This window comes from Ochotona princeps, chromosome 33 (assembly GCF_030435755.1).
Source record: "Ochotona princeps isolate mOchPri1 chromosome 33, mOchPri1.hap1, whole genome shotgun sequence".
Lineage (NCBI taxonomy): Eukaryota > Metazoa > Chordata > Mammalia > Lagomorpha > Ochotonidae > Ochotona > Ochotona princeps.
Window position 1 is genome coordinate 936237 of NC_080864.1, and position 16664 is coordinate 952900.

At 65.1% G+C, this 16664-nt stretch overlaps 2 protein-coding genes across 2 annotated transcripts; one reads left to right on the plus strand and one right to left on the minus strand.

The window, feature by feature from the left end:
• Positions 1-191: 191 nt before the first annotated feature.
• On the minus strand, positions 192-8317 carry ODAD3 (outer dynein arm docking complex subunit 3). Its single transcript, XM_004595759.2, has 13 exons — positions 8046-8317; positions 6436-6557; positions 5809-5886; positions 3966-4136; positions 3768-3869; positions 3522-3647; positions 3274-3396; positions 2955-3107; positions 1441-1601; positions 1208-1364; positions 956-1111; positions 596-680; positions 192-415 (listed from the first exon to the last, which is right to left on the minus strand). Exons 1-13 carry the CDS (start codon positions 8290-8292, stop codon positions 297-299), a joined length of 1800 nt encoding a protein of 599 aa, XP_004595816.2. The 5' UTR covers positions 8293-8317; the 3' UTR covers positions 192-296.
• Positions 8318-9244: 927 nt separating this feature from the next.
• Positions 9245-15220, plus strand: PRKCSH (protein kinase C substrate 80K-H). Its single transcript, XM_004595512.2, has 17 exons — positions 9245-9378; positions 9502-9618; positions 9901-9996; positions 10088-10145; positions 10938-11055; positions 11891-12020; positions 12549-12633; positions 12821-12899; positions 13154-13240; positions 13327-13473; positions 13567-13660; positions 13930-13999; positions 14124-14213; positions 14361-14435; positions 14527-14626; positions 14763-14922; positions 15010-15220. The coding sequence occupies exons 1-16, from the start codon at positions 9297-9299 to the stop codon at positions 14907-14909; spliced, it is 1575 nt and encodes a 524-aa protein (XP_004595569.2). The 5' UTR covers positions 9245-9296; the 3' UTR covers positions 14910-14922; positions 15010-15220.
• The last annotated feature ends 1444 nt before the right edge of the window (positions 15221-16664 follow it).

Here is a 16664-nt window from a genome sequence, read left to right on the forward strand (position 1 = left end):
CCCGGGGGGTGGGGGAGCAGCCACGGGTGACGACGACGCAGGGTCAAGAGGCCACGCCGACTTCCGGGAGGCCAATCCGTGACCTTTATTGCTCCATCCCGGCGCTGCCCTCCAGGGACACACGGATGGACCGTGGGAAGCAGCCGACCCGGGGCGCCCAGCCTCGGCTCCCGGCGGCGCTCGCCCCTTGCTGCTCCCTGTCCAGGGCCTCGGCCAGGCTGCCCCTGCCCACTGCGAGGACCCTGTGGGCGAGCTCGGGGGGCCACACTGGGGGGATGGGGTGGGTGGGGTGTAGCTTATGGCTTCCGCGAGCGATTGCGTTTCTTGCTGCGGGTTTCCACAAATTTCTGAGATCGGAACTTAAGCGCCGCGCGCGTCACCACCTCGCCGTCCTCATCCTCGCTGTCCTCTTCGTCTGACGGTGGTGGACAGGTGGGTGGGCTGGACGCCGGGCACCGGGGGACCCCCTCTGCCCACCCCAAGCCCTGGACTGACCGAAGTACTGACCCCCTGCCCCCTCTGCCCACCCCAAGCCCTGCACTGGCCAAAGTACTGACCCCCTGCCCCCTCTACCCACCCCAAGCCCTGGACTGACCAAAGTACTTGTCCTTGCTGCCAGCCAGGGGCAGCGGGATGCGGGTGTTGTACGGGGGCAGCTTGCCCTCCAGGGTGGCGTAGAACTGGGGGGCAGGAGGGACAGGGCCGAGGTGTGAGGGGGACCCCTTCCAGCGCCCCGGGACCATCGCCCCTCTGGGTCAGACTGGAATGTCAAGCCGCCCCTAGCCGCGCCTTCTGAAGGCCTGGGGGGGTGTCCCCTAAAGCCCCAACCCTGGTTCTCACCCCCTTCCAGGCAGTATTCAGGGGGCAGGTCGACCCCCACTTACCCCAAGGCCCGCCCAGGCCCCGCCCCCGCTTGCCCAGGCCCCGCCCCTGTGTACCCCTCCCCGCCCCGCACCTCCTGGGTCGCCACGTGGCGCAGCAGCTCGGGAACGTCGTGGCTGCTAAGCTGCGCCTGCAGCTTGAGCAGCTTCCCCTCCACGAGGCGCAGCAGCGCGGGCACGTAGTCAGGCGCCTTGGGGTCCGGCTCCTTGTCCTGGTAGTCCTCGTCGTCCTGCACGGGCGGGGGCGGGGGGCCGGGGTCTGCCGGGGCACGGTGGGGCGCGCGCGGAGGAGCCCCCCTCGGATCCCGGGCCCCCGGGGCGCCTACCCCCGGGACGTGGTCCAGCTTGCGGGCCAGATGCTCCAGGCACTCCCTGGCCGTCTGCAGGGCGCGCTGGGTGCGCTCCAGCTGCCGCTGCGCCTCGCCCAGCCGCTGCTCCTCCGCCCGCAGCTGCCCCTGCATCTCGGCCTGCAGCTTCTGCTGGCTGCGGGGGGCGCAGGGCGGTGGGCACCGGGGAGCCGTGGACGCACGCCCCCCGAGCCCCGCCGCGGGGGCCTCACCTGACTCGCGCGCCCTCGCCCGAGTACTTGACGTTCTCGAACTCGCGCTGCAGCCGCTGCTTCTCCTCCCGCAGCGTCACCAGCACCCGCTCGTTCTCGCCCTTGAGCGTCTCCAGCTGCGCCAAGGTGTCGCCCTGGGCCAGGAAGCGCCGCACCACCGACTGCGGGGACACCCGGCACCCCCTGGTCACGCGGGGGATGAGGGGTCCACGCGGGGGCTTCTGCAATCGCCTCACACGGAGACCCAAGTGGCCACAATGCCTGCAGCTGAGCCAATCCAAAGTCAGGAGCCTCTTCTGGGTCTCCCACACGGGTGCAGGGTCCCAAGGCTTTGGGCCGTCCTCCACTGTTTTCCCAGGCCACAGGCAGGGAGCCGGATGGGAAGTGGGTCTGCTGGGGTTAGAACCAGCGCCTATATGGGATCCTGGGGTGTGCAATGTGAGGATTTTAACCACTAGGCCACCGCGCCAGGCCCTACAGCAAGGTTTTCACAAAAGCTCCAGGAAAGTGCATATTCTAAGAAAACTCTGGGCCGTAGGTGCATATTAGCTCCGGCTCAGTCAGGAGTCAGCCAGGGTCGGGACCATCGGGGACGCTCAGCCGTTTCCCCGTGTCAGGTCAGGGGAGATGTTTGCTCCACGCACTGCTGGGGTCCGTGCGGTGGGTGTGGAAGACGGGAAGGTGTGTAGAGTGTTGTCCCACTGCAGGCAAGGCCACAAGGAACTTTCCGCTGCACGGCAGGGCCCGGCGGATGTCTCTGCGACCACCCGAATGCAGCTCCACCTCCCTTTGCGTGGACACCGGACAAGCCCGCTGAGAATTCTGTAATCTACTCAGGCATTGTCTGCCTCTACGGTTCATGTTCACTGCCAACGTGAGCTTAGAAGTTGATGTTGCTGATACTGTTTTAGCCAAAGGGCCTTTTATTATTGCTGCCCCCACTGACCATATGCTGATCCAGGGTGTTCCGTCCCCAGGTGTGGTGGGAACCTCTTCTTCCCTCTTTCCTTCATCTTTAGGTCCCTCCTCTGTGATGCACTTCCTCCCTTAGCTGATTCAAGATGAAGTTGTAGGATGAGAGTTGTAGTAGGAATGTGTAACTGGTTGCTATGCGCGTCTATTGAGAACTTCCTAACCACAGGGTCAGGATGGGTAACATCCTGCTTTAAGGTGAAACAGAATTATCCTTAGAAACACCCACCTGACCATGAGGTAAAGTCTGAGCCGGAGTTTGCTTCTGTATAAATAAAGGGGACAGCTTTCCCGCACTGCCCATGATGATCCTGGTCCCATTTCGTTCCTCCCTGCGCCTCATCCACGCACCCTTCTCGAGTTCCCAACTCGGCTGGAGCGGGACTCTGGCAGTGCTCGGAGCTCCAACCAAATCAACGCTATCTTTTGGTTCTGTTTCCTACCATCCTCATCCACCCAGGCACCTTTCTACCCAGAAATCGGAGTGGGCCGAGGGCAGCCGGTTGGCGCTGGTGGAGGGAGAAGGTAGGTGGCCGACTCACGTGCGTCTCGGCCGCGCCCGTGGCGTCCTTGACCTTGCCAAAGATCATCTCCAGCTGGTACACGCCCCAGCGCTGCCGCAGCTCCTCATCCTTGCCAAGGTGCCCTTCGTGGATGGTGTCTTCGGACTGTAGCAGCAGGTGCTCGCGCTGGGTCTGCCATGCGGGCGGGCGCGCACAGGGCGTGGGTCCAGGCCCCCCACCCCCGGGAGGGGTCAGCTGGCGGGGGAGGGTCACCCCACGCCCTGCTCGGCCTGCTTGGCGGGGTAGGGGAGGGCTGCAGGCGGAACCTCGGAACCTCGACGGGCGGGGCGCACCGCACCTTGCGCTCCATGCGCTCGTTCTGCTGTTTCTTCTCCTCCGCGCGCCTCTTGCACTCGCTCACGTAGCGCTCGCGCTTCTTGCGCTCCCGTAACACGGTCTCCTCCAGATTCTGCAGCTGATTCTGGGGGTGGGGTGGGGAGGTGCACGAGAGAGCTCGGGGTCCCCTGGACACGCGCGCGCGCACACACGCAGTCACTCAGGGGTCAGCTGGCCGGCCAGCTCTGCCCACCCCTCACACACACACACCTTGGCGGTGTCCCGGGCATGCAGCGCGGCCTGGTTCACCACGTGCAGTTCCGCCAGTTCCTGTTTAGTCTTCAACACCTGGGCCTCGGCGGAGTCCAGCCGGTTCCCCATGGCAAGGCTCTCCTCCTGGGGACGTGGAGGAGTGGCAGGGCTGCTGTCCCCTGGGGCCAGGCGGTCCTTCCCGACCCCCGCCGCCCCTGCGCGGAGCCGTCCTCGTGTCCCTCCTCCGCCCGGTCCCCCGTTCACCTGCAGATAGGCCTTGAGCTGCTGGTACACTTGGGTGATGCGCTCCGCCTCCTCCGCCTTCATACGCGCCTTCTCCAGGCGGTTCTCCAGGTTCCGCAAGGTCTAGGGGAGCAGCGGGGAGCCGGCCTGAGCTCGCTGCCTCCCGGTGCCGTCCTGCAAGTCACCCGGACACCCCCGGGCGGAGGCGGGGTGCCTGACCTTGGCCATCTCCGTGCTGCTGTCCCGCACCTCCAGCATCTCCAGCTGGCGCAGGCCGTGGCGCAGCCGCAGCTCGTCCAGCCACTTCTGCCGCAGCCACAGCTGGTGGCGCGCCGCGTTCAGCTGCTTCACCTTCTCGCTCAGCTGCCTGTCGAGGTGCTGCAGGGCTTGCTGGAGAGAGACAGAGAGACAGACAGACAGACAGACAGGTGTGGACGCCGCACCTGCTCCGTCCTGCCCTGTGTCTCCTTCTGCCACTGAGCGGCGCTCGAGCCAACACTCTCCCCCACATCGACCGGGTCGTGAACCCCCACCATGTCTACAGAAATTGCAGCGCCAGCGGCTGAGGCCAGAGTGGGGAGACCAGGAGGTCCTCGGGGTCTCCAGCCCAGAAACCTCATCATTTCCAGGGTCTGCCCAGGCAGGGAGCCGGGAATCAGAGCCGGGCACACTGGTATGAAATCGGGGCGCCCTAGCCTGCTGCCAGTTTCAGAACAGTATTTATATATGGGTCCCAGCGCTGTGGCTCAGTGCATGAATCCTCGTCATAGGGGTGCCGGTTTGAGTCCCGGCTGCCCCACTTCCCATCCAGCTCCCTGCGTGTGGCCTGGGAAAGTATTTGAGGACTGCCCAAAGCCTTGGGACCCTGCACCCGCGTGGGAAGCTCCTGGCTCCTGGCTTCAGATCAGCTCAGCTCCAGCCATTGTGGCCGCTTGAGGGGTGAATCATCAGACGGATGATTTTCCTCCCTATCTCTTTGTATATCTGACTTTCCAATAAAAATAAATAAATCTTAAAAAAAAAAAAAAAGATGGCTTAATCCAGCCTCTGTGGGCTGAACTGCGTCCTCTGGAGGTCTCCCCGGGGACTGCACATGGTAAGGCCAAGTTGGGGTGTGCCCGAGTGGGACCCCAAACCTACCCTTCCTCTCCCACACTCCCCTCGGGGCTCAGGTCCAGGAGCCCCCAGCACTGGGCCAGCCCCACGCTTCGTGTTGTCCCCCACCCCTACATTCCTCGGGATCCTCTCTCTTCTGTTTCGTAGGTGGCCTTCAGGTCTGTCCTTCCATGCCCACTCCTTGTGTCCTAGGGCAGCCAAGTCACGTGGGTGACATCTTCCTGGCCGCCGCCTGACGTGCCCATGTTACACCGTAGCCGAGGGCTTGGGTTCTAGTCCCAGCTGTGGCTCCTTCTGCTAAGATGCCTCGGCGGCAGTGACTAACAGCCCAAGTGAACTCAAGGATGCATTTCTTTGAAAGATAGAGTTAGAGAGATATCTCCCATTGACTGGTTTCCTCCCCGAAGCCAGGAGCTCAGAGCTGCTTCCGGGTCTCCTGTCTGAGTGTAGGGTCCCGGGCACTCAAGCACATTCACAGAGGGCTGGGTCGGAACTGAAGGAGCTGGGACACGAACCGGTGCCCTCATGGGATGCTGCATTCCATCTCGGGTGGCACATTTTGTCACATGAAGGTTGTTAAATAAAACTGAAGCTCCAGCGTGGACAGCGGGACAGAGCAGGCAGCCCATGTGGGTGCTGGTTTGAGTCCCGGCTGCTCCACTCCCGATCCACCTGCCTCAGATTGTTCAAGTCCTTGGTCCCCTGTACCCGCGTGGGAGACCTGGAGGAAGCTGCTGGCTCCGAATCGGCCCAGCTCTGGCCACTGCAGCTCTCTGGGGGTTGAACCAGCACATGGAAGATCTCTGTTTCGCCTTTTCTGTGAATCTGCCACTGCATACTGAAGCATGGACTGCGTCCATCTCCGGCTGCTGCCGTGGCAACCCCTGGGAGGGCTGAGTGGTGCGGGGCAGCGTGCGGGGCTGCAGGGGGGAGGAGGGTGACAAACCTCACAGGTCCTGTTCTGCAGGTAGGGCCTCTCCTCCTTCCAGTCCTGGATCACAGCATGGATCACCTTCTCATCACCCTGGGAGTGGAGGGCCAGCCACCCGTGGGCGCCCGGCCCCTCTCACACTTGCCCTCCCTCACCCAGCCACCCGTGGGCGCTCAGCCCCTCACACCTGCCCTCCCTCACCCAGCCACCCGTGGGCGCCCGGCCCCTCACACCTGCCCTCCCTCACCCAGCCACCCGTGGGCGCCCGGCCCCTCACACCTGCCCTCCCTCACCCAGCCACCCGTGGGTGCCCGGCCCCTCACACCTGCCCTCCCTCACCCAGCCACCCGTGGGCGCCTGGCCCCTCTCACACCTGCCCTCCCTCACCCAGCCACCCGTGGGTGCCCTGCCCCCCTCACACCTGCCCTCCCTCACCTAGCCCCTCCCTCCAACCTGCCCTCTACCCGCCAGCCACTCCCTCTACCACCACTCCTCCCCCACCGCCCTCCCTCCCTCTCCCCCTCCCTCCGCCCTGCCCCTCCCCACCCCTCCCTCTGCCCTGCCCCCTCTCCTCCCCCTCCCTCTCCCCCTCCCTCTCCCCATCCTGCTCTCCACCCCCACACAGCACCCCTGTGCCCCCACCTGCAGCAGGTCGGCCAGCTGTAGCTGCAGCTTCTTGGTCTCCTCACGGAGCTGGTTGATGACATCTTGGTTTTTCTTGATGTCCCACTGGGAGCTCTCATGAAAAGCCTTCCGGTCACCCTCTGGTGGCGGCAGGGTGAGGGGAGTGGAGAGGTTGGCCAACACACAAGCCTGGCAGCCATGCTAGAGTGGCCTGGGAGGAACTTGAGGCTCTGGGTTGTAGCCTCCGTCAGTGCAGTGGGTAGGCCACCGCTTGGGAGCTATGCCTTCCTACCTAGCTGTCTGCTAAGGCGCCAGGGAAAGCAACAGCATGATGGCCCACGTGCTTGGGCCCCTGCCAGATCCGGGGAGCCCGGAAGGACTTCCAGGCTCCTAGTGTCAACCTGGTCCAGCCCTGGCTGTGGCAACCATCTGGTGAATGAACAGGTGGATGGAAGGTCTCAATCCTGCTCCCTCTCTCTCTCTCTCTCTAGCTGCCTTTCAAATAAATAGTTAACTAAAAACACTTCATTTGGGCCTCGTGTGGTGGCCTAGCGGCTAAAGTCCTCACCTTGAACGCACCAGCATCCCATAGGGGTGCAGGTTTGAGTCCTGGCTGCTCCACTTCCCACCCAGATCCCTGCCTGTGGCCTGGGAAAGCAGTGGAGGACGGCCCAAAGCCTTGGGACCCTGCACCCACGTGGGAGACCCAGAAGAGGCTCCTGGCTCCTGTCTTTGGATCAGCTCAGCTACGGCCGTTGTGGCCACTTGGGGAGTGAATCATTAGATGGGAGATCTTCCTCTCTGTCTCTCCTCCTCTTGGTATATCTGACTTTCCAATAAGATATTAAAAATTAAGCTTGTTATTTTTTGTTTTTCTATTTTTAAATTTGATTTTTATTTCACCTGTTAGTTTCCAGGGTACATTTTAGGGAATCGGGGAGGGTGGCAGAAGTGGGTATGGGGCCTGGCACAGGCATTCCAACATGGGATGAGGCTGTCCCCATCCCAAGTCTTCAGCGGCTATGCGCAATAGCCACCCCACTGTTAAAGACGGCAACAACCACACCGACTTGCCCACCAGGTACCCTCTGCGTGGCTGGCATGACAGCTCATAGTGACTTTCTGCCAATGGCCAGCCTACATTCACAAAGGCCGCAGCCGCCTCTGCACCCACGGTGTGACAATGAGAAACACATCGAGATGCCCTAGGAAGAGGAAACTCGCTCTCGGAGAACCCGTGGCTGTTGGCCGTCCCCTACTGCTTCCCCAGGCCACGAGCAAGGCAGCCGGGTGGGAAGTGCAGCAGCCGGGACTCGAACCTGAGCCCCTGTGGGATCCGGGCGCAGCAAGCCGTGGCTTAACCCGGAGTTACTCTGTCCGTGAGGTAGGATTTATACTTGGAAAGCCTGGTTTTCTCTCCTGTGTTTCCCCAGCAAGCGTTAACGGCACACACACACACACACACACACGCGTGAAGTACTGGACAGTGGTGGCCCGGGAGAAGGTTTGAAGAGAGCATGGATTCAGAGGGCATTTGCCTGCAGAAGCCCCCCGGGGTCATCACGGGGACGCGTGCGGTGGGGGGCGCGCCCGGGCCGCTCCCTCTCGGTCTCCTAGGACCGTCTTACCTAGGAGCTGCACCTTCTTCTGTAAGCCCACCACGTGGGACTGCACGTCGGGGTGCAGCACCCCGGGGAGCACGGCGCTGGACTTGGAGGGCAGCGGGGGCCAGGCCGGAGGTATGCCCTTTCCTCGGGCCTGGGGGCCCCGCTTGGCCGGGATCTTGCTGCCCCTGGCCTTGGAAGAGGCCGTCAGAGCCTGGTCCTGGCTGCCCAGGGCGTTGGCAGAGCCCAGCAGGCACAGGGCGGACGTCATGTTTGGGGTTGGGGGACCCAGGGGTCCCCGGGTGTTCGGGGGGGCGGCGAGGTCAGTCGTCCCAGTCCCACAGCCGCAGCCGCCGTGTCAGCTCCGATCCCTCGGGCTTTCTGGGGGACACTGGACCTTCCGACGGCTCGGCCCGGGGTCGGGGTTGTGTGTATGGGGGGGGGGGAACCGCTCAGCATCTCCCGGTTGCTAGGAAACCGCCCCCCGCCCCGCCGCGTTCCCATGGAAACCTCCAGCCAGCGCTCTCATTGGCAGAGCCTCCGCGGAGGGGACGGTCCTCGCGATGCCGACGCGTCGCGGGGCGGGGAGGTCGCGTCTGCGGTCGGCTTCCGGAAGGGTCTGTTCCGGGTGGCCCAGGCCGCCACTCCCAAGATGGAGGCCCGCGGCTCTGCCGCCATTAAGCGCGCCTCCCGAGCGCCGTCTCCCCTCGGGCTTCCCTCACGTCCTCCCCAAGATGGCGGCCACGCTTCCGGCAGCGCCCGCGCGGGCCACTCCCAACATGGCGTCCTGGCGAGGTCGGGCTCGGGGCGCGGCCTGCGGCCGGACGTGACGTGTCCAGGCCCTTCCGCCTTTTTTTCTCCTTTTTTCTGCAGCCGGAATCGTGCTCCCCGGTGGGCGCGGTGAGTGTTATTCATTTTTTGCTCGCGCCTCGTGGGTGGGAGGTGAGCCAGCGGGCGAACATGCAGGGAACCCCGACTTCCCGGAGCGTTTGATGGTGTGTGTGAGTGGAGGGAGCCTATGCACTCCCTGGGGTCATTGGCGGGAATTGGGGTACCCCCTCTTCCTTCTCCCCACCGTGGACTTGAGCGAAGTGGCCAAGATGGGGGGTCCAGGGAGGGGTGGGCTGCTGAACCCCAAAGCCGGGAGACCTCATTGCCTAGCTGGGGGCGGCTTTGGCAAGCAGCAGCCTCCTCCTGCTAACTTGGGGTGCCTCTCCTTGCAGCGTCGTTTTGGGGAGTAAGGGACTTCGGCCCTATAGCCGCCCGCCCTGCAAGATGCTGCTGGCGCTGCTGCTGGCGCTGCTGCCCCTCGGCTGGACCGTGGAGGTCAAGAGACCCCGGGGCGTCTCTCTGGCCAGTGAGTGTCTGCACATGGTGGTGAGGAAGTGGCCTTTGGGGTTTTTTGGCCTCAGTTTCCCAGCGGAGAGGCCCAGGTCGAGTGTCCCCACCCCACTTTTCCCTTTTTTTTTGCTCCCTAAAGACCATCACTTCTACGACGAAACCAAGCCCTTTACCTGCCTGGACGGCTCGGCCACTGTCCCGTTCGACCAGGTCAATGATGACTACTGTGACTGTAAAGATGGGTCGGACGAGCCAGGTGCGTGTGAACATCCGGGTCTCCCTGAGCACCTGCTGTGATGCCCAGGCCGGCCCAGGCCGCGTCCCCCAGGGGGCTGCCCGCGGGCAGGTTGGGGGAGACACTGACACAGGGGCACGTCGGTGGGACGGCCGCAGGAGACCCCGCACCCTGGCTGTCCCGGGAGAGCGGGGCAGGGTGCGTTTCTCAGAGGTCAGGTGAGGGACCCGCAGAGGCAGCCCCTGAGAGAATGGCACAGTCGGGGTCCTGTTTTGGGCTGAGCTGGCTGCCTCGACCCCGCAGGCACGGCCGCCTGCCCCAACGGCAGCTTCCACTGCACGAACGCCGGGTACAGGCCCCTGTACATCCTGTCGAGCCGCGTCAATGACGGAGTCTGTGGTGAGCTGCGGGGTGAGGACGGAGGCGGAGGGGAGGCGGGGAGGCCGTACCAGGCCTGACGGCAGCACCGCTTCCCCCACCTGTGCCCCAGACTGCTGCGACGGGACGGACGAGTACAACAGTGGCATCGTGTGTGATAACATGTGCAAGTATGTGCCGGGCGCAGACCCGGACCTCCCGCCTCCCTCCCTCCCTCCCTCCCCGCCGACCCACGCGTGGCCCTAGCGGGTCCCCGCTCCACGGGCCCTGCCGGTGAGGCAAGTTCCCAAGTGGCCTCAGGGTCCTGTCGCCATTCGGAGCTCACAGGGCTGGCCGCAACAGGGACACAGGTCTCTCTGGTGTCTGAAGGCGTGGGTGCCCAGGGTTGTTGGGGTGACGGTGGCGGGGGGACGCGGGGAGCAAGTGTGGAGTGGCCGGACAGGGTGGGGTGTGCTGACAGCAGAGGTGCGTGCTGGCCACGGGTTGGCCTTCCGTTGGCCGTCTGACCCTTCTCTCCTTGGCCCCTGGGGAGCTCACTTCGAGCTTCTCTCCCTGCGCCCCATGCCCTGGAGGAGAGGGAATTGAGGCTGGTGGGGCCGGAGCAGGAGGGAAAGGCAGATTTACAGAGAGGAGAGACAGAAAGATCTTTCATCCGCTGGTTCACTCCCCAAGCGGCCACAACGGCCGGAGCTGATCCGAAGCCAGGAGCCGGGAGCCTCTCCCGGGTCTCCCACGCGGGTGCAGGGTCCCAAGGCTTTGGGCCGTCCTCCACCGCTTTTCCAGGCCACAGGCAGGGAGCTGGGTGGGAAGGGGAGCAGCCGGGATGTGAACTAGCACCCACGTGGGATCCTGGTGTTGACCGGTGGAGGACTAGCGTGTGGAGCCACTGCTCCGGCCCCATGTGGAAGAGGCCGCCCTGTTGGGCCCCTGATGGAGTGCCTTGCTCTGTCCTCCCCTGACAGGGAGAAGGGCCGGAAGGAGAGGGAGTCGCTGCAGGAGATGGCGGAAGTCACACGGGAAGGTTTCCGCCTCAAGAAGATCCTCATTGAGGACTGGAAGAAGACGCGGGAGGAGAAGCAGGTGGGCCTGGGGTGGGGGCCTGGGGGCCTGGGGTGGGGGCTACGGGGTTGAGAGGGGCAGGGCTGGGGCGGTGTAATCGTGTGGGCTGAGGGTGGCAGGTGAGGGTACAGAGGCGCCGTCAGCTCAGGACGTGGCTTGGGGAGGAGTTGTCTGGCCCTGCCCTGCCCTGCCCACCACCACCTGGGCTATTGCGTGAGTCCCAGCTCATGGAACGTTCCAGATCTTCCCCTCTCACGCCCGTAGCTAAGTGAGGTCCCGGTTGAGGGAGCCACGTAGGTGACTATCGCCCTCCTGGGGAGGCAGGAGGATGCGAGGTTCCTGGCGGGAGGCCAGGAGGCATGGAACAAAGTCTCACAGCGGGAGTGGGGCGCCCGCCCTCAGGCCCCCACAGCTCAGGGCTCGCCCAGCCCGGCACCCACCCTCCTCCCGTGAGATTTACATGCCAACAGGCACTTGGGCGGGAGGCCACCCCGGGCCTGCCTCCAGGGGTCCCATGGGGTGGACAGAGGGACGGGAGTGACAGAGGGACGGGAGTGACGCCCAGGGCTGGTGGGGCAAGGAGTGACAAGCCCAGAGGAGACGGTCTCTCCCCGCACCTCTGCCTCGACCCCGTGGTGCTGGGCACGGGCAAGGCAAGGAGGGCAGGCTTTCCGGAGGAGGGGGTCTCTGGCTGATGAGCTGGAGTTCGCCAGGGGGTGCGTGCCAGGCACCAGGCCAGCCTTGTCGTGGGGACCCGAGGGCTCCAGGGTGGCCGGAGCAGCAGGCCGGGCATGGGTGTGGGGGGGTGGCGGGCAGAGCTGTCGGAGAGCCGACCCCTTGCCCTCGGCCCACCCAGCAAAAGGTCCTGGAGCTGCAGTCCGGGAAGAAGTCCCTGGAGGAGCAGGTGGAGGCGCTGCGGGCCCTGAAGGAGGAGGCCGAGAAGCCGGAGCAGGAGGCCAAGCAGCGGCACCAGAAGCTGTGGGAAGGTACGGCCGGTGGGCGTGGGCCATGGGGCATGGCCGGCGTGGTTCCTGCACCCCCGTGGGAGACCCGGAAGAAGCTCCTGGCTCCTGGCTTCAGGTCGGCTCAGCTCTGACTGTTGTAGCCACTTGGGGAGTGAATGAATGGATAGAAGATCTTCCTCTCTGTCTCTCCTCCTCTCTGTGTATCTGACTTTCCATTAAAAAAATACATGCCCACCACAGCCAGGATAGGGCACTAGGAACTCCTTCCGGGCCTCCTGTGGGTGCCAGGGACCCTCCCTGCCACCTCACAGGGCGCTCGGGAGCACGGGACTTCACGCCGTGCTGTGCTGGGCGCGTGGGGCTTCCCTCCAGCGGCTTCTCCGCCATGCTGGTCATCCGCTCAGACCCTGGGTGCTCCTGGACGCTTCCTCAGCTCCCGCCAGTCCTCCCCAGATGCCCAGGACGGGGAAGTGTGTCGGGGTCAGCCCCTGGCCCAGATGGTTGTGGGCAGGCCCAGGGAGCGGGCTGACGGCACCCATCGCCTCACAGAGCAGCAGGCCGCGTCCAGGGCGCAGCGGGAGCAGGCGCTGGCCGCCGAGGCCTTCCAGGAGCTGGACGACGACGCGGACGGAACGTGAGTGCGCTGGCGGGGCCCAGGCCGGCTCGGAGACCCCCGCTCCCGGCTAGGGGCTGAGGGGGGGCAGAGGCCGAGGTCAGCTCCCCCATCCCAAGGGTGGAAGCCAGGTGCATTCGGGAAGGGGGGCTGTGCTTTGGGGGTAGGGTGGGGGTCATCCTAGGGTCCTCACTGCCCCCCCCCGCAGGGTCACGCTGGCTGAGCTGCAGACCCACCCTGAGCTGGACGGGGATGGGGACGGGGTGCTGTCCGAAGAGGAGGCTCAGGTACCCAGGCCCGACGCCGCACACACCCCCTTGCCCAGCCCCATCAGGCCCCTGCCGGCCGGTGGGCCGTGCCAGGCCTCCAGTGCCCCCTGCAGGCTGCAGCTGCGCAGCCAGCTCCGGCCCTGCCCGCCCTGTGCCTGGTACCGCAGCCCGAGGCCCCCTCCCATGCTGCTAGGGGCGGGCCCTGGGTCCCCAGGGAGGCCCCGATGCTAAGGCTGCCCCGATGCCAAGGCTGCCCCGTGCTCCCTGTACAGGCGCTCCTCGGGGGAGACGCCCACACGGACGCCGCCTCCTTCCACGACCGCGTCTGGGCTGCCATCCGGGACAAGTACCGGTCTGAGGTTCGTGGGGGAAGGGTGGCTGCTGTCCTGCCCCGACCCTGCCCTGACCTCCAGTGACCACCCGGCTGCCCACCCCTCCTGTCCAGGCACTGCCCACCGAGTCTCCGGAACCCTCCATCCCTGACCTGACCACGGCCCCTCCGCTGCCCACAGAGGAAGAGGAGGAGGTGGAGGAGGAAGAGGAGGAGGAGGAGGAGGAGGATGATTCTGAGGTGCAGGAGGAGCACCCCAAGGTGTGTGGGGGGTGTGGGTGTCCCCCCCTCCCCAGGCAGGGAGCTGGGGGTGGGTGGGGGCAGGGCTGCTCTCTGACTCCACCCCCCTTCCAGGAGGCCCCACCCCCACTGGCGCCCCCACCGCCGGCCAGCACCCCAGAAGACAAGATGCCCCCGTATGACGAGCAGACCCAGGCTCTCATCGATGGTGAGGGGTGGACAGGCTGGGGGACCCCGCGCACCTGCCGCTGCTGCCCCTGCGCCCAGCAAGCCTTGCCACCCCCACCACCCCTGCCAACCCCAGGGGTCCCCTCCCACTGGCCTCCCCAGTCGGACCTCCAGGAGTGTGACCCCAGGAGCTTGGGCCGGAGTGGGTGTCGTCGGAAGACGGTCCCCCCCATCCAGCTCCCAGTCCCTGCTCTGGGGGCCGGCGGGAAGACGCGTCACGTCTGACCCCACCCCACTCCTTCCCTGTAGCCGCCCAGGAGGCCAGGAGCAAATTCGAGGAGGCGGAGCGCTCCCTGAAGGACCTGGAGGAGTCCCTCAGGTGGGCATCGTGCCCCCCTCCCCGATCCCCACCTGCTGCTGGGGGGATCACCATGGCAACCCGGGGCCTCCCGGGGGAGGGCAGGTCCGTCCTCCTGGCTCACTGCCCCCTCCCCCCACTGCAGGGACTTGGAGCAGGAAATCTCCTTCGATTTTGGCCCCCAAGGGGAGTTCGCCTACCTGTACAGTCAGTGCTACGAGCTGACCACCAACGAGTGCGTCCCTGGGGCCAGGAGCCAGCGTGGCACGCAGCGGGGTGGGGTGGAGGTGGGCGCGGTGGAGTGGGGTGCAGGCGCCTCTGGGCCCGCGTCCCCACGGCCAGAAGCCCGCTCATGTCTCTGTCCCCCGCCCTCCCCTCCCAGATATGTCTACCGGCTTTGCCCCTTCAAGCTTGTGTCCCAGAAGCCCAAGCTGGGCGGGTCCCCCACTAGCCTCGGGTGAGTGTCCTGGGGCGCAGGGCCCAGCCCAGGGGCACGGATGGGGCTGGGGGTGGCCCCGCTCACCACCTCCTGCCCTGACCTCCTGCAGTACCTGGGGCTCCTGGGCCGGCCCCGAGCACGACAGGTTCAGCGCCATGAAGTACGAGCAGGGCACGGGCTGCTGGCAGGGCCCCAACCGCTCCACCACGGTGAGTGCTGGCCTGGGGTGGGCGGCCGGCTGGCAGCAGATGGCGTGCTGGCGGTGGGCAGCGGTCCCTGGGCGGGCGGGCGGGCACCCCCAGCCCCGGCCAGCCCCCCGAGCGCTGCCTGCCCTCCGCCCGGCAGGTGCGCCTGCTGTGTGGCAAGGAGACGGCCGTGACCAGCACCACGGAGCCCAGCCGCTGCGAGTACCTCATGGAACTCACCACGCCGGCCGCCTGCTCGGAGCCGCCGCCCGACGGCCCCCTGGACGGCAACCATGACGAGCTCTAGCCGAGGCGCCCAGGTGGGCGAGGGTGGATGCTGGGGGGCTGCGTGCCCGCCCCTCGGGCCTCCCTGCCTTCACGCACTGTCTCCCACCGCAGAGCCACAGAGTGTGAGACCACCCCGTCACGAAGAGCGGGGTTGCCCCCACGGCCCGCCCCACCGTCTGTGGACCGGGGCCTGCTCCTTGAAGCGGGTGGGGGTCCCCAGCCTCTCCCGCAGAGGCAGGAGCTGCGGGATGGGACCCCTTCCCCCCACCGCCCACACCTCACATCCAGGGCCTCCCCGCCAGTGGGGCTGAGCCACGTCCCCTGGTGCCAGGCGCGGTGCCTGAGTACAGGATGGAGCCGCCAGGCCCCCTGACCCCTGACCCCCTCCTGCTGGAGATGTTTGGAGATGTTACTTGACCTGTGTGACCTTGAAACAATAAATGTGACGGACGGGCACCTCACCCTGTGGGCGCGGCCTTGCTTGGCAGGTGTGGGCTGGTCGCCACCGCACCTGGCGTGGACCTTGGGACCTCGCAGGTGACCACTTGAGTGCCTGAGGGATGCGGGCACAGCAGGCTGGAACGGGCACACACAGGAGCCTCACCCAGTGGCCCCAGGCCCAGGCAGGGATGCGGGCACACAGAGAGGAGCCTCACCCAGCGGCCCCAGGCCCAGGCAGGGATATGGGCACGGCCAGCTGGAACGGGCACACACAGAGAGGAGCCTCACCCAGCGGCCCCAGGCCCAGGCAGGGATATGGGCACACACAGGAGCCTCACCCAGCGGCCCCAGGCCCAGGCAGGGATGCGGGCACACACAGAGAGGAGCCTCACCCAGCGGCCCCAGGCCCAGGCAGAGATGCAGGCACACGCAGAGAGGAGCCAAGGTCCTTAAGATTCTGAAGTTTTATTTTCTGGCATGAAAAGTACAAATCATTAAACAATTCCATGTAAAAGTCTGTTACCGCACCGGGCCTGGGACCCTGGCGCAAGTCTAAATGCAACGCAGAGTGTTCTGGGGTGGGGGGAGGGGTCCTTTTTTTTGTTTTTGTTATTTTTTGTGTGTGTGTATTTTTTTTTTTTTTTTTAACAATTCTTTCTCACCTCCAACACGGGACTCGGTTGTGATTAAAAAGCTTGCCAATAAATAACAGGACAGAGGGAGGGTCGGAGGGGCTGAGCCCCGCCCTGGCCCACCCCCTCCCACCTTTGGGCCTCTCCTGTGCACCTGCTGCCCCCTCACACACACACACACCCCTGGGGTGCGGGCTGGCCTCCAGGGGAGGGGGCCGGGCTGGGCTGAGTTCTGTGGGTTTTTTTTTTTTTCTTTTTTTTCTTTTTTAAAAAGTCCCCTTCCAGTCACGGGGGTGGAGGGGGGTTAGCAGGGGCTTAGGCCTCGGTGTGGGGTGCAGGGAGGTAACCCTCGCAGGCCGAGCGTGCCCACTGCCCCCACCCCCACCCCCAGGGTGGGGAGAAACCCCAGCCATTATTGCTCAGAACGGGGCGGGGGACGGGGCCAGCAGGAGGTGAGGGTGGCCCCACTGTTGGTGGGTTTGTGGGGGAAGGGGGCTTCGTTTTACTGGAAGGAGAAAGCAAGAAAGGAGTTGAACAACCACAAGAATAAATAGGTTCCTGTATTGAGAACAAGCTAGAATTCTCACTAGCTAAATAGGACTGAAAAATTCCTCAAGACAACAGCAAAAAAATAATAAGAACCCCCATGGAGACCCCCTCCCCCCAACGCTGGGTGCTGTGGGCCCCTCCATGCACCCCCA

What these genes read in the sequence shown, in the direction of transcription:
- ODAD3 (XM_004595759.2), bottom strand. Translation starts at nt 8,292, where the DNA reads ATGACGTCCGCCCTGTGCCTGCTGGGCTCTGCCAACGCCCTGGGCAGC. An exon ending in AGCTCAAGGCCTATCTGCAG is followed by an intron (nt 3,648 to 3,767) that starts GTGAACGGGGGA and finishes CCACGTCCCCAG; the next exon opens with GAGGAGAGCCTTGCCATGGG. An exon ending in CGGGCGCGGCCGAGACGCAC is followed by an intron (nt 1,602 to 2,954) that starts GTGAGTCGGCCA and finishes GTGTCCCCGCAG; the next exon opens with TCGGTGGTGCGGCGCTTCCT.
- PRKCSH (XM_004595512.2), top strand. Translation starts at nt 9,297, where the DNA reads ATGCTGCTGGCGCTGCTGCTGGCGCTGCTGCCCCTCGGCTGGACCGTG. An exon ending in AGATGGGTCGGACGAGCCAG is followed by an intron (nt 9,619 to 9,900) that starts GTGCGTGTGAAC and finishes TCGACCCCGCAG; the next exon opens with GCACGGCCGCCTGCCCCAAC. An exon ending in GGGTCCCCCACTAGCCTCGG is followed by an intron (nt 14,436 to 14,526) that starts GTGAGTGTCCTG and finishes GACCTCCTGCAG; the next exon opens with TACCTGGGGCTCCTGGGCCG.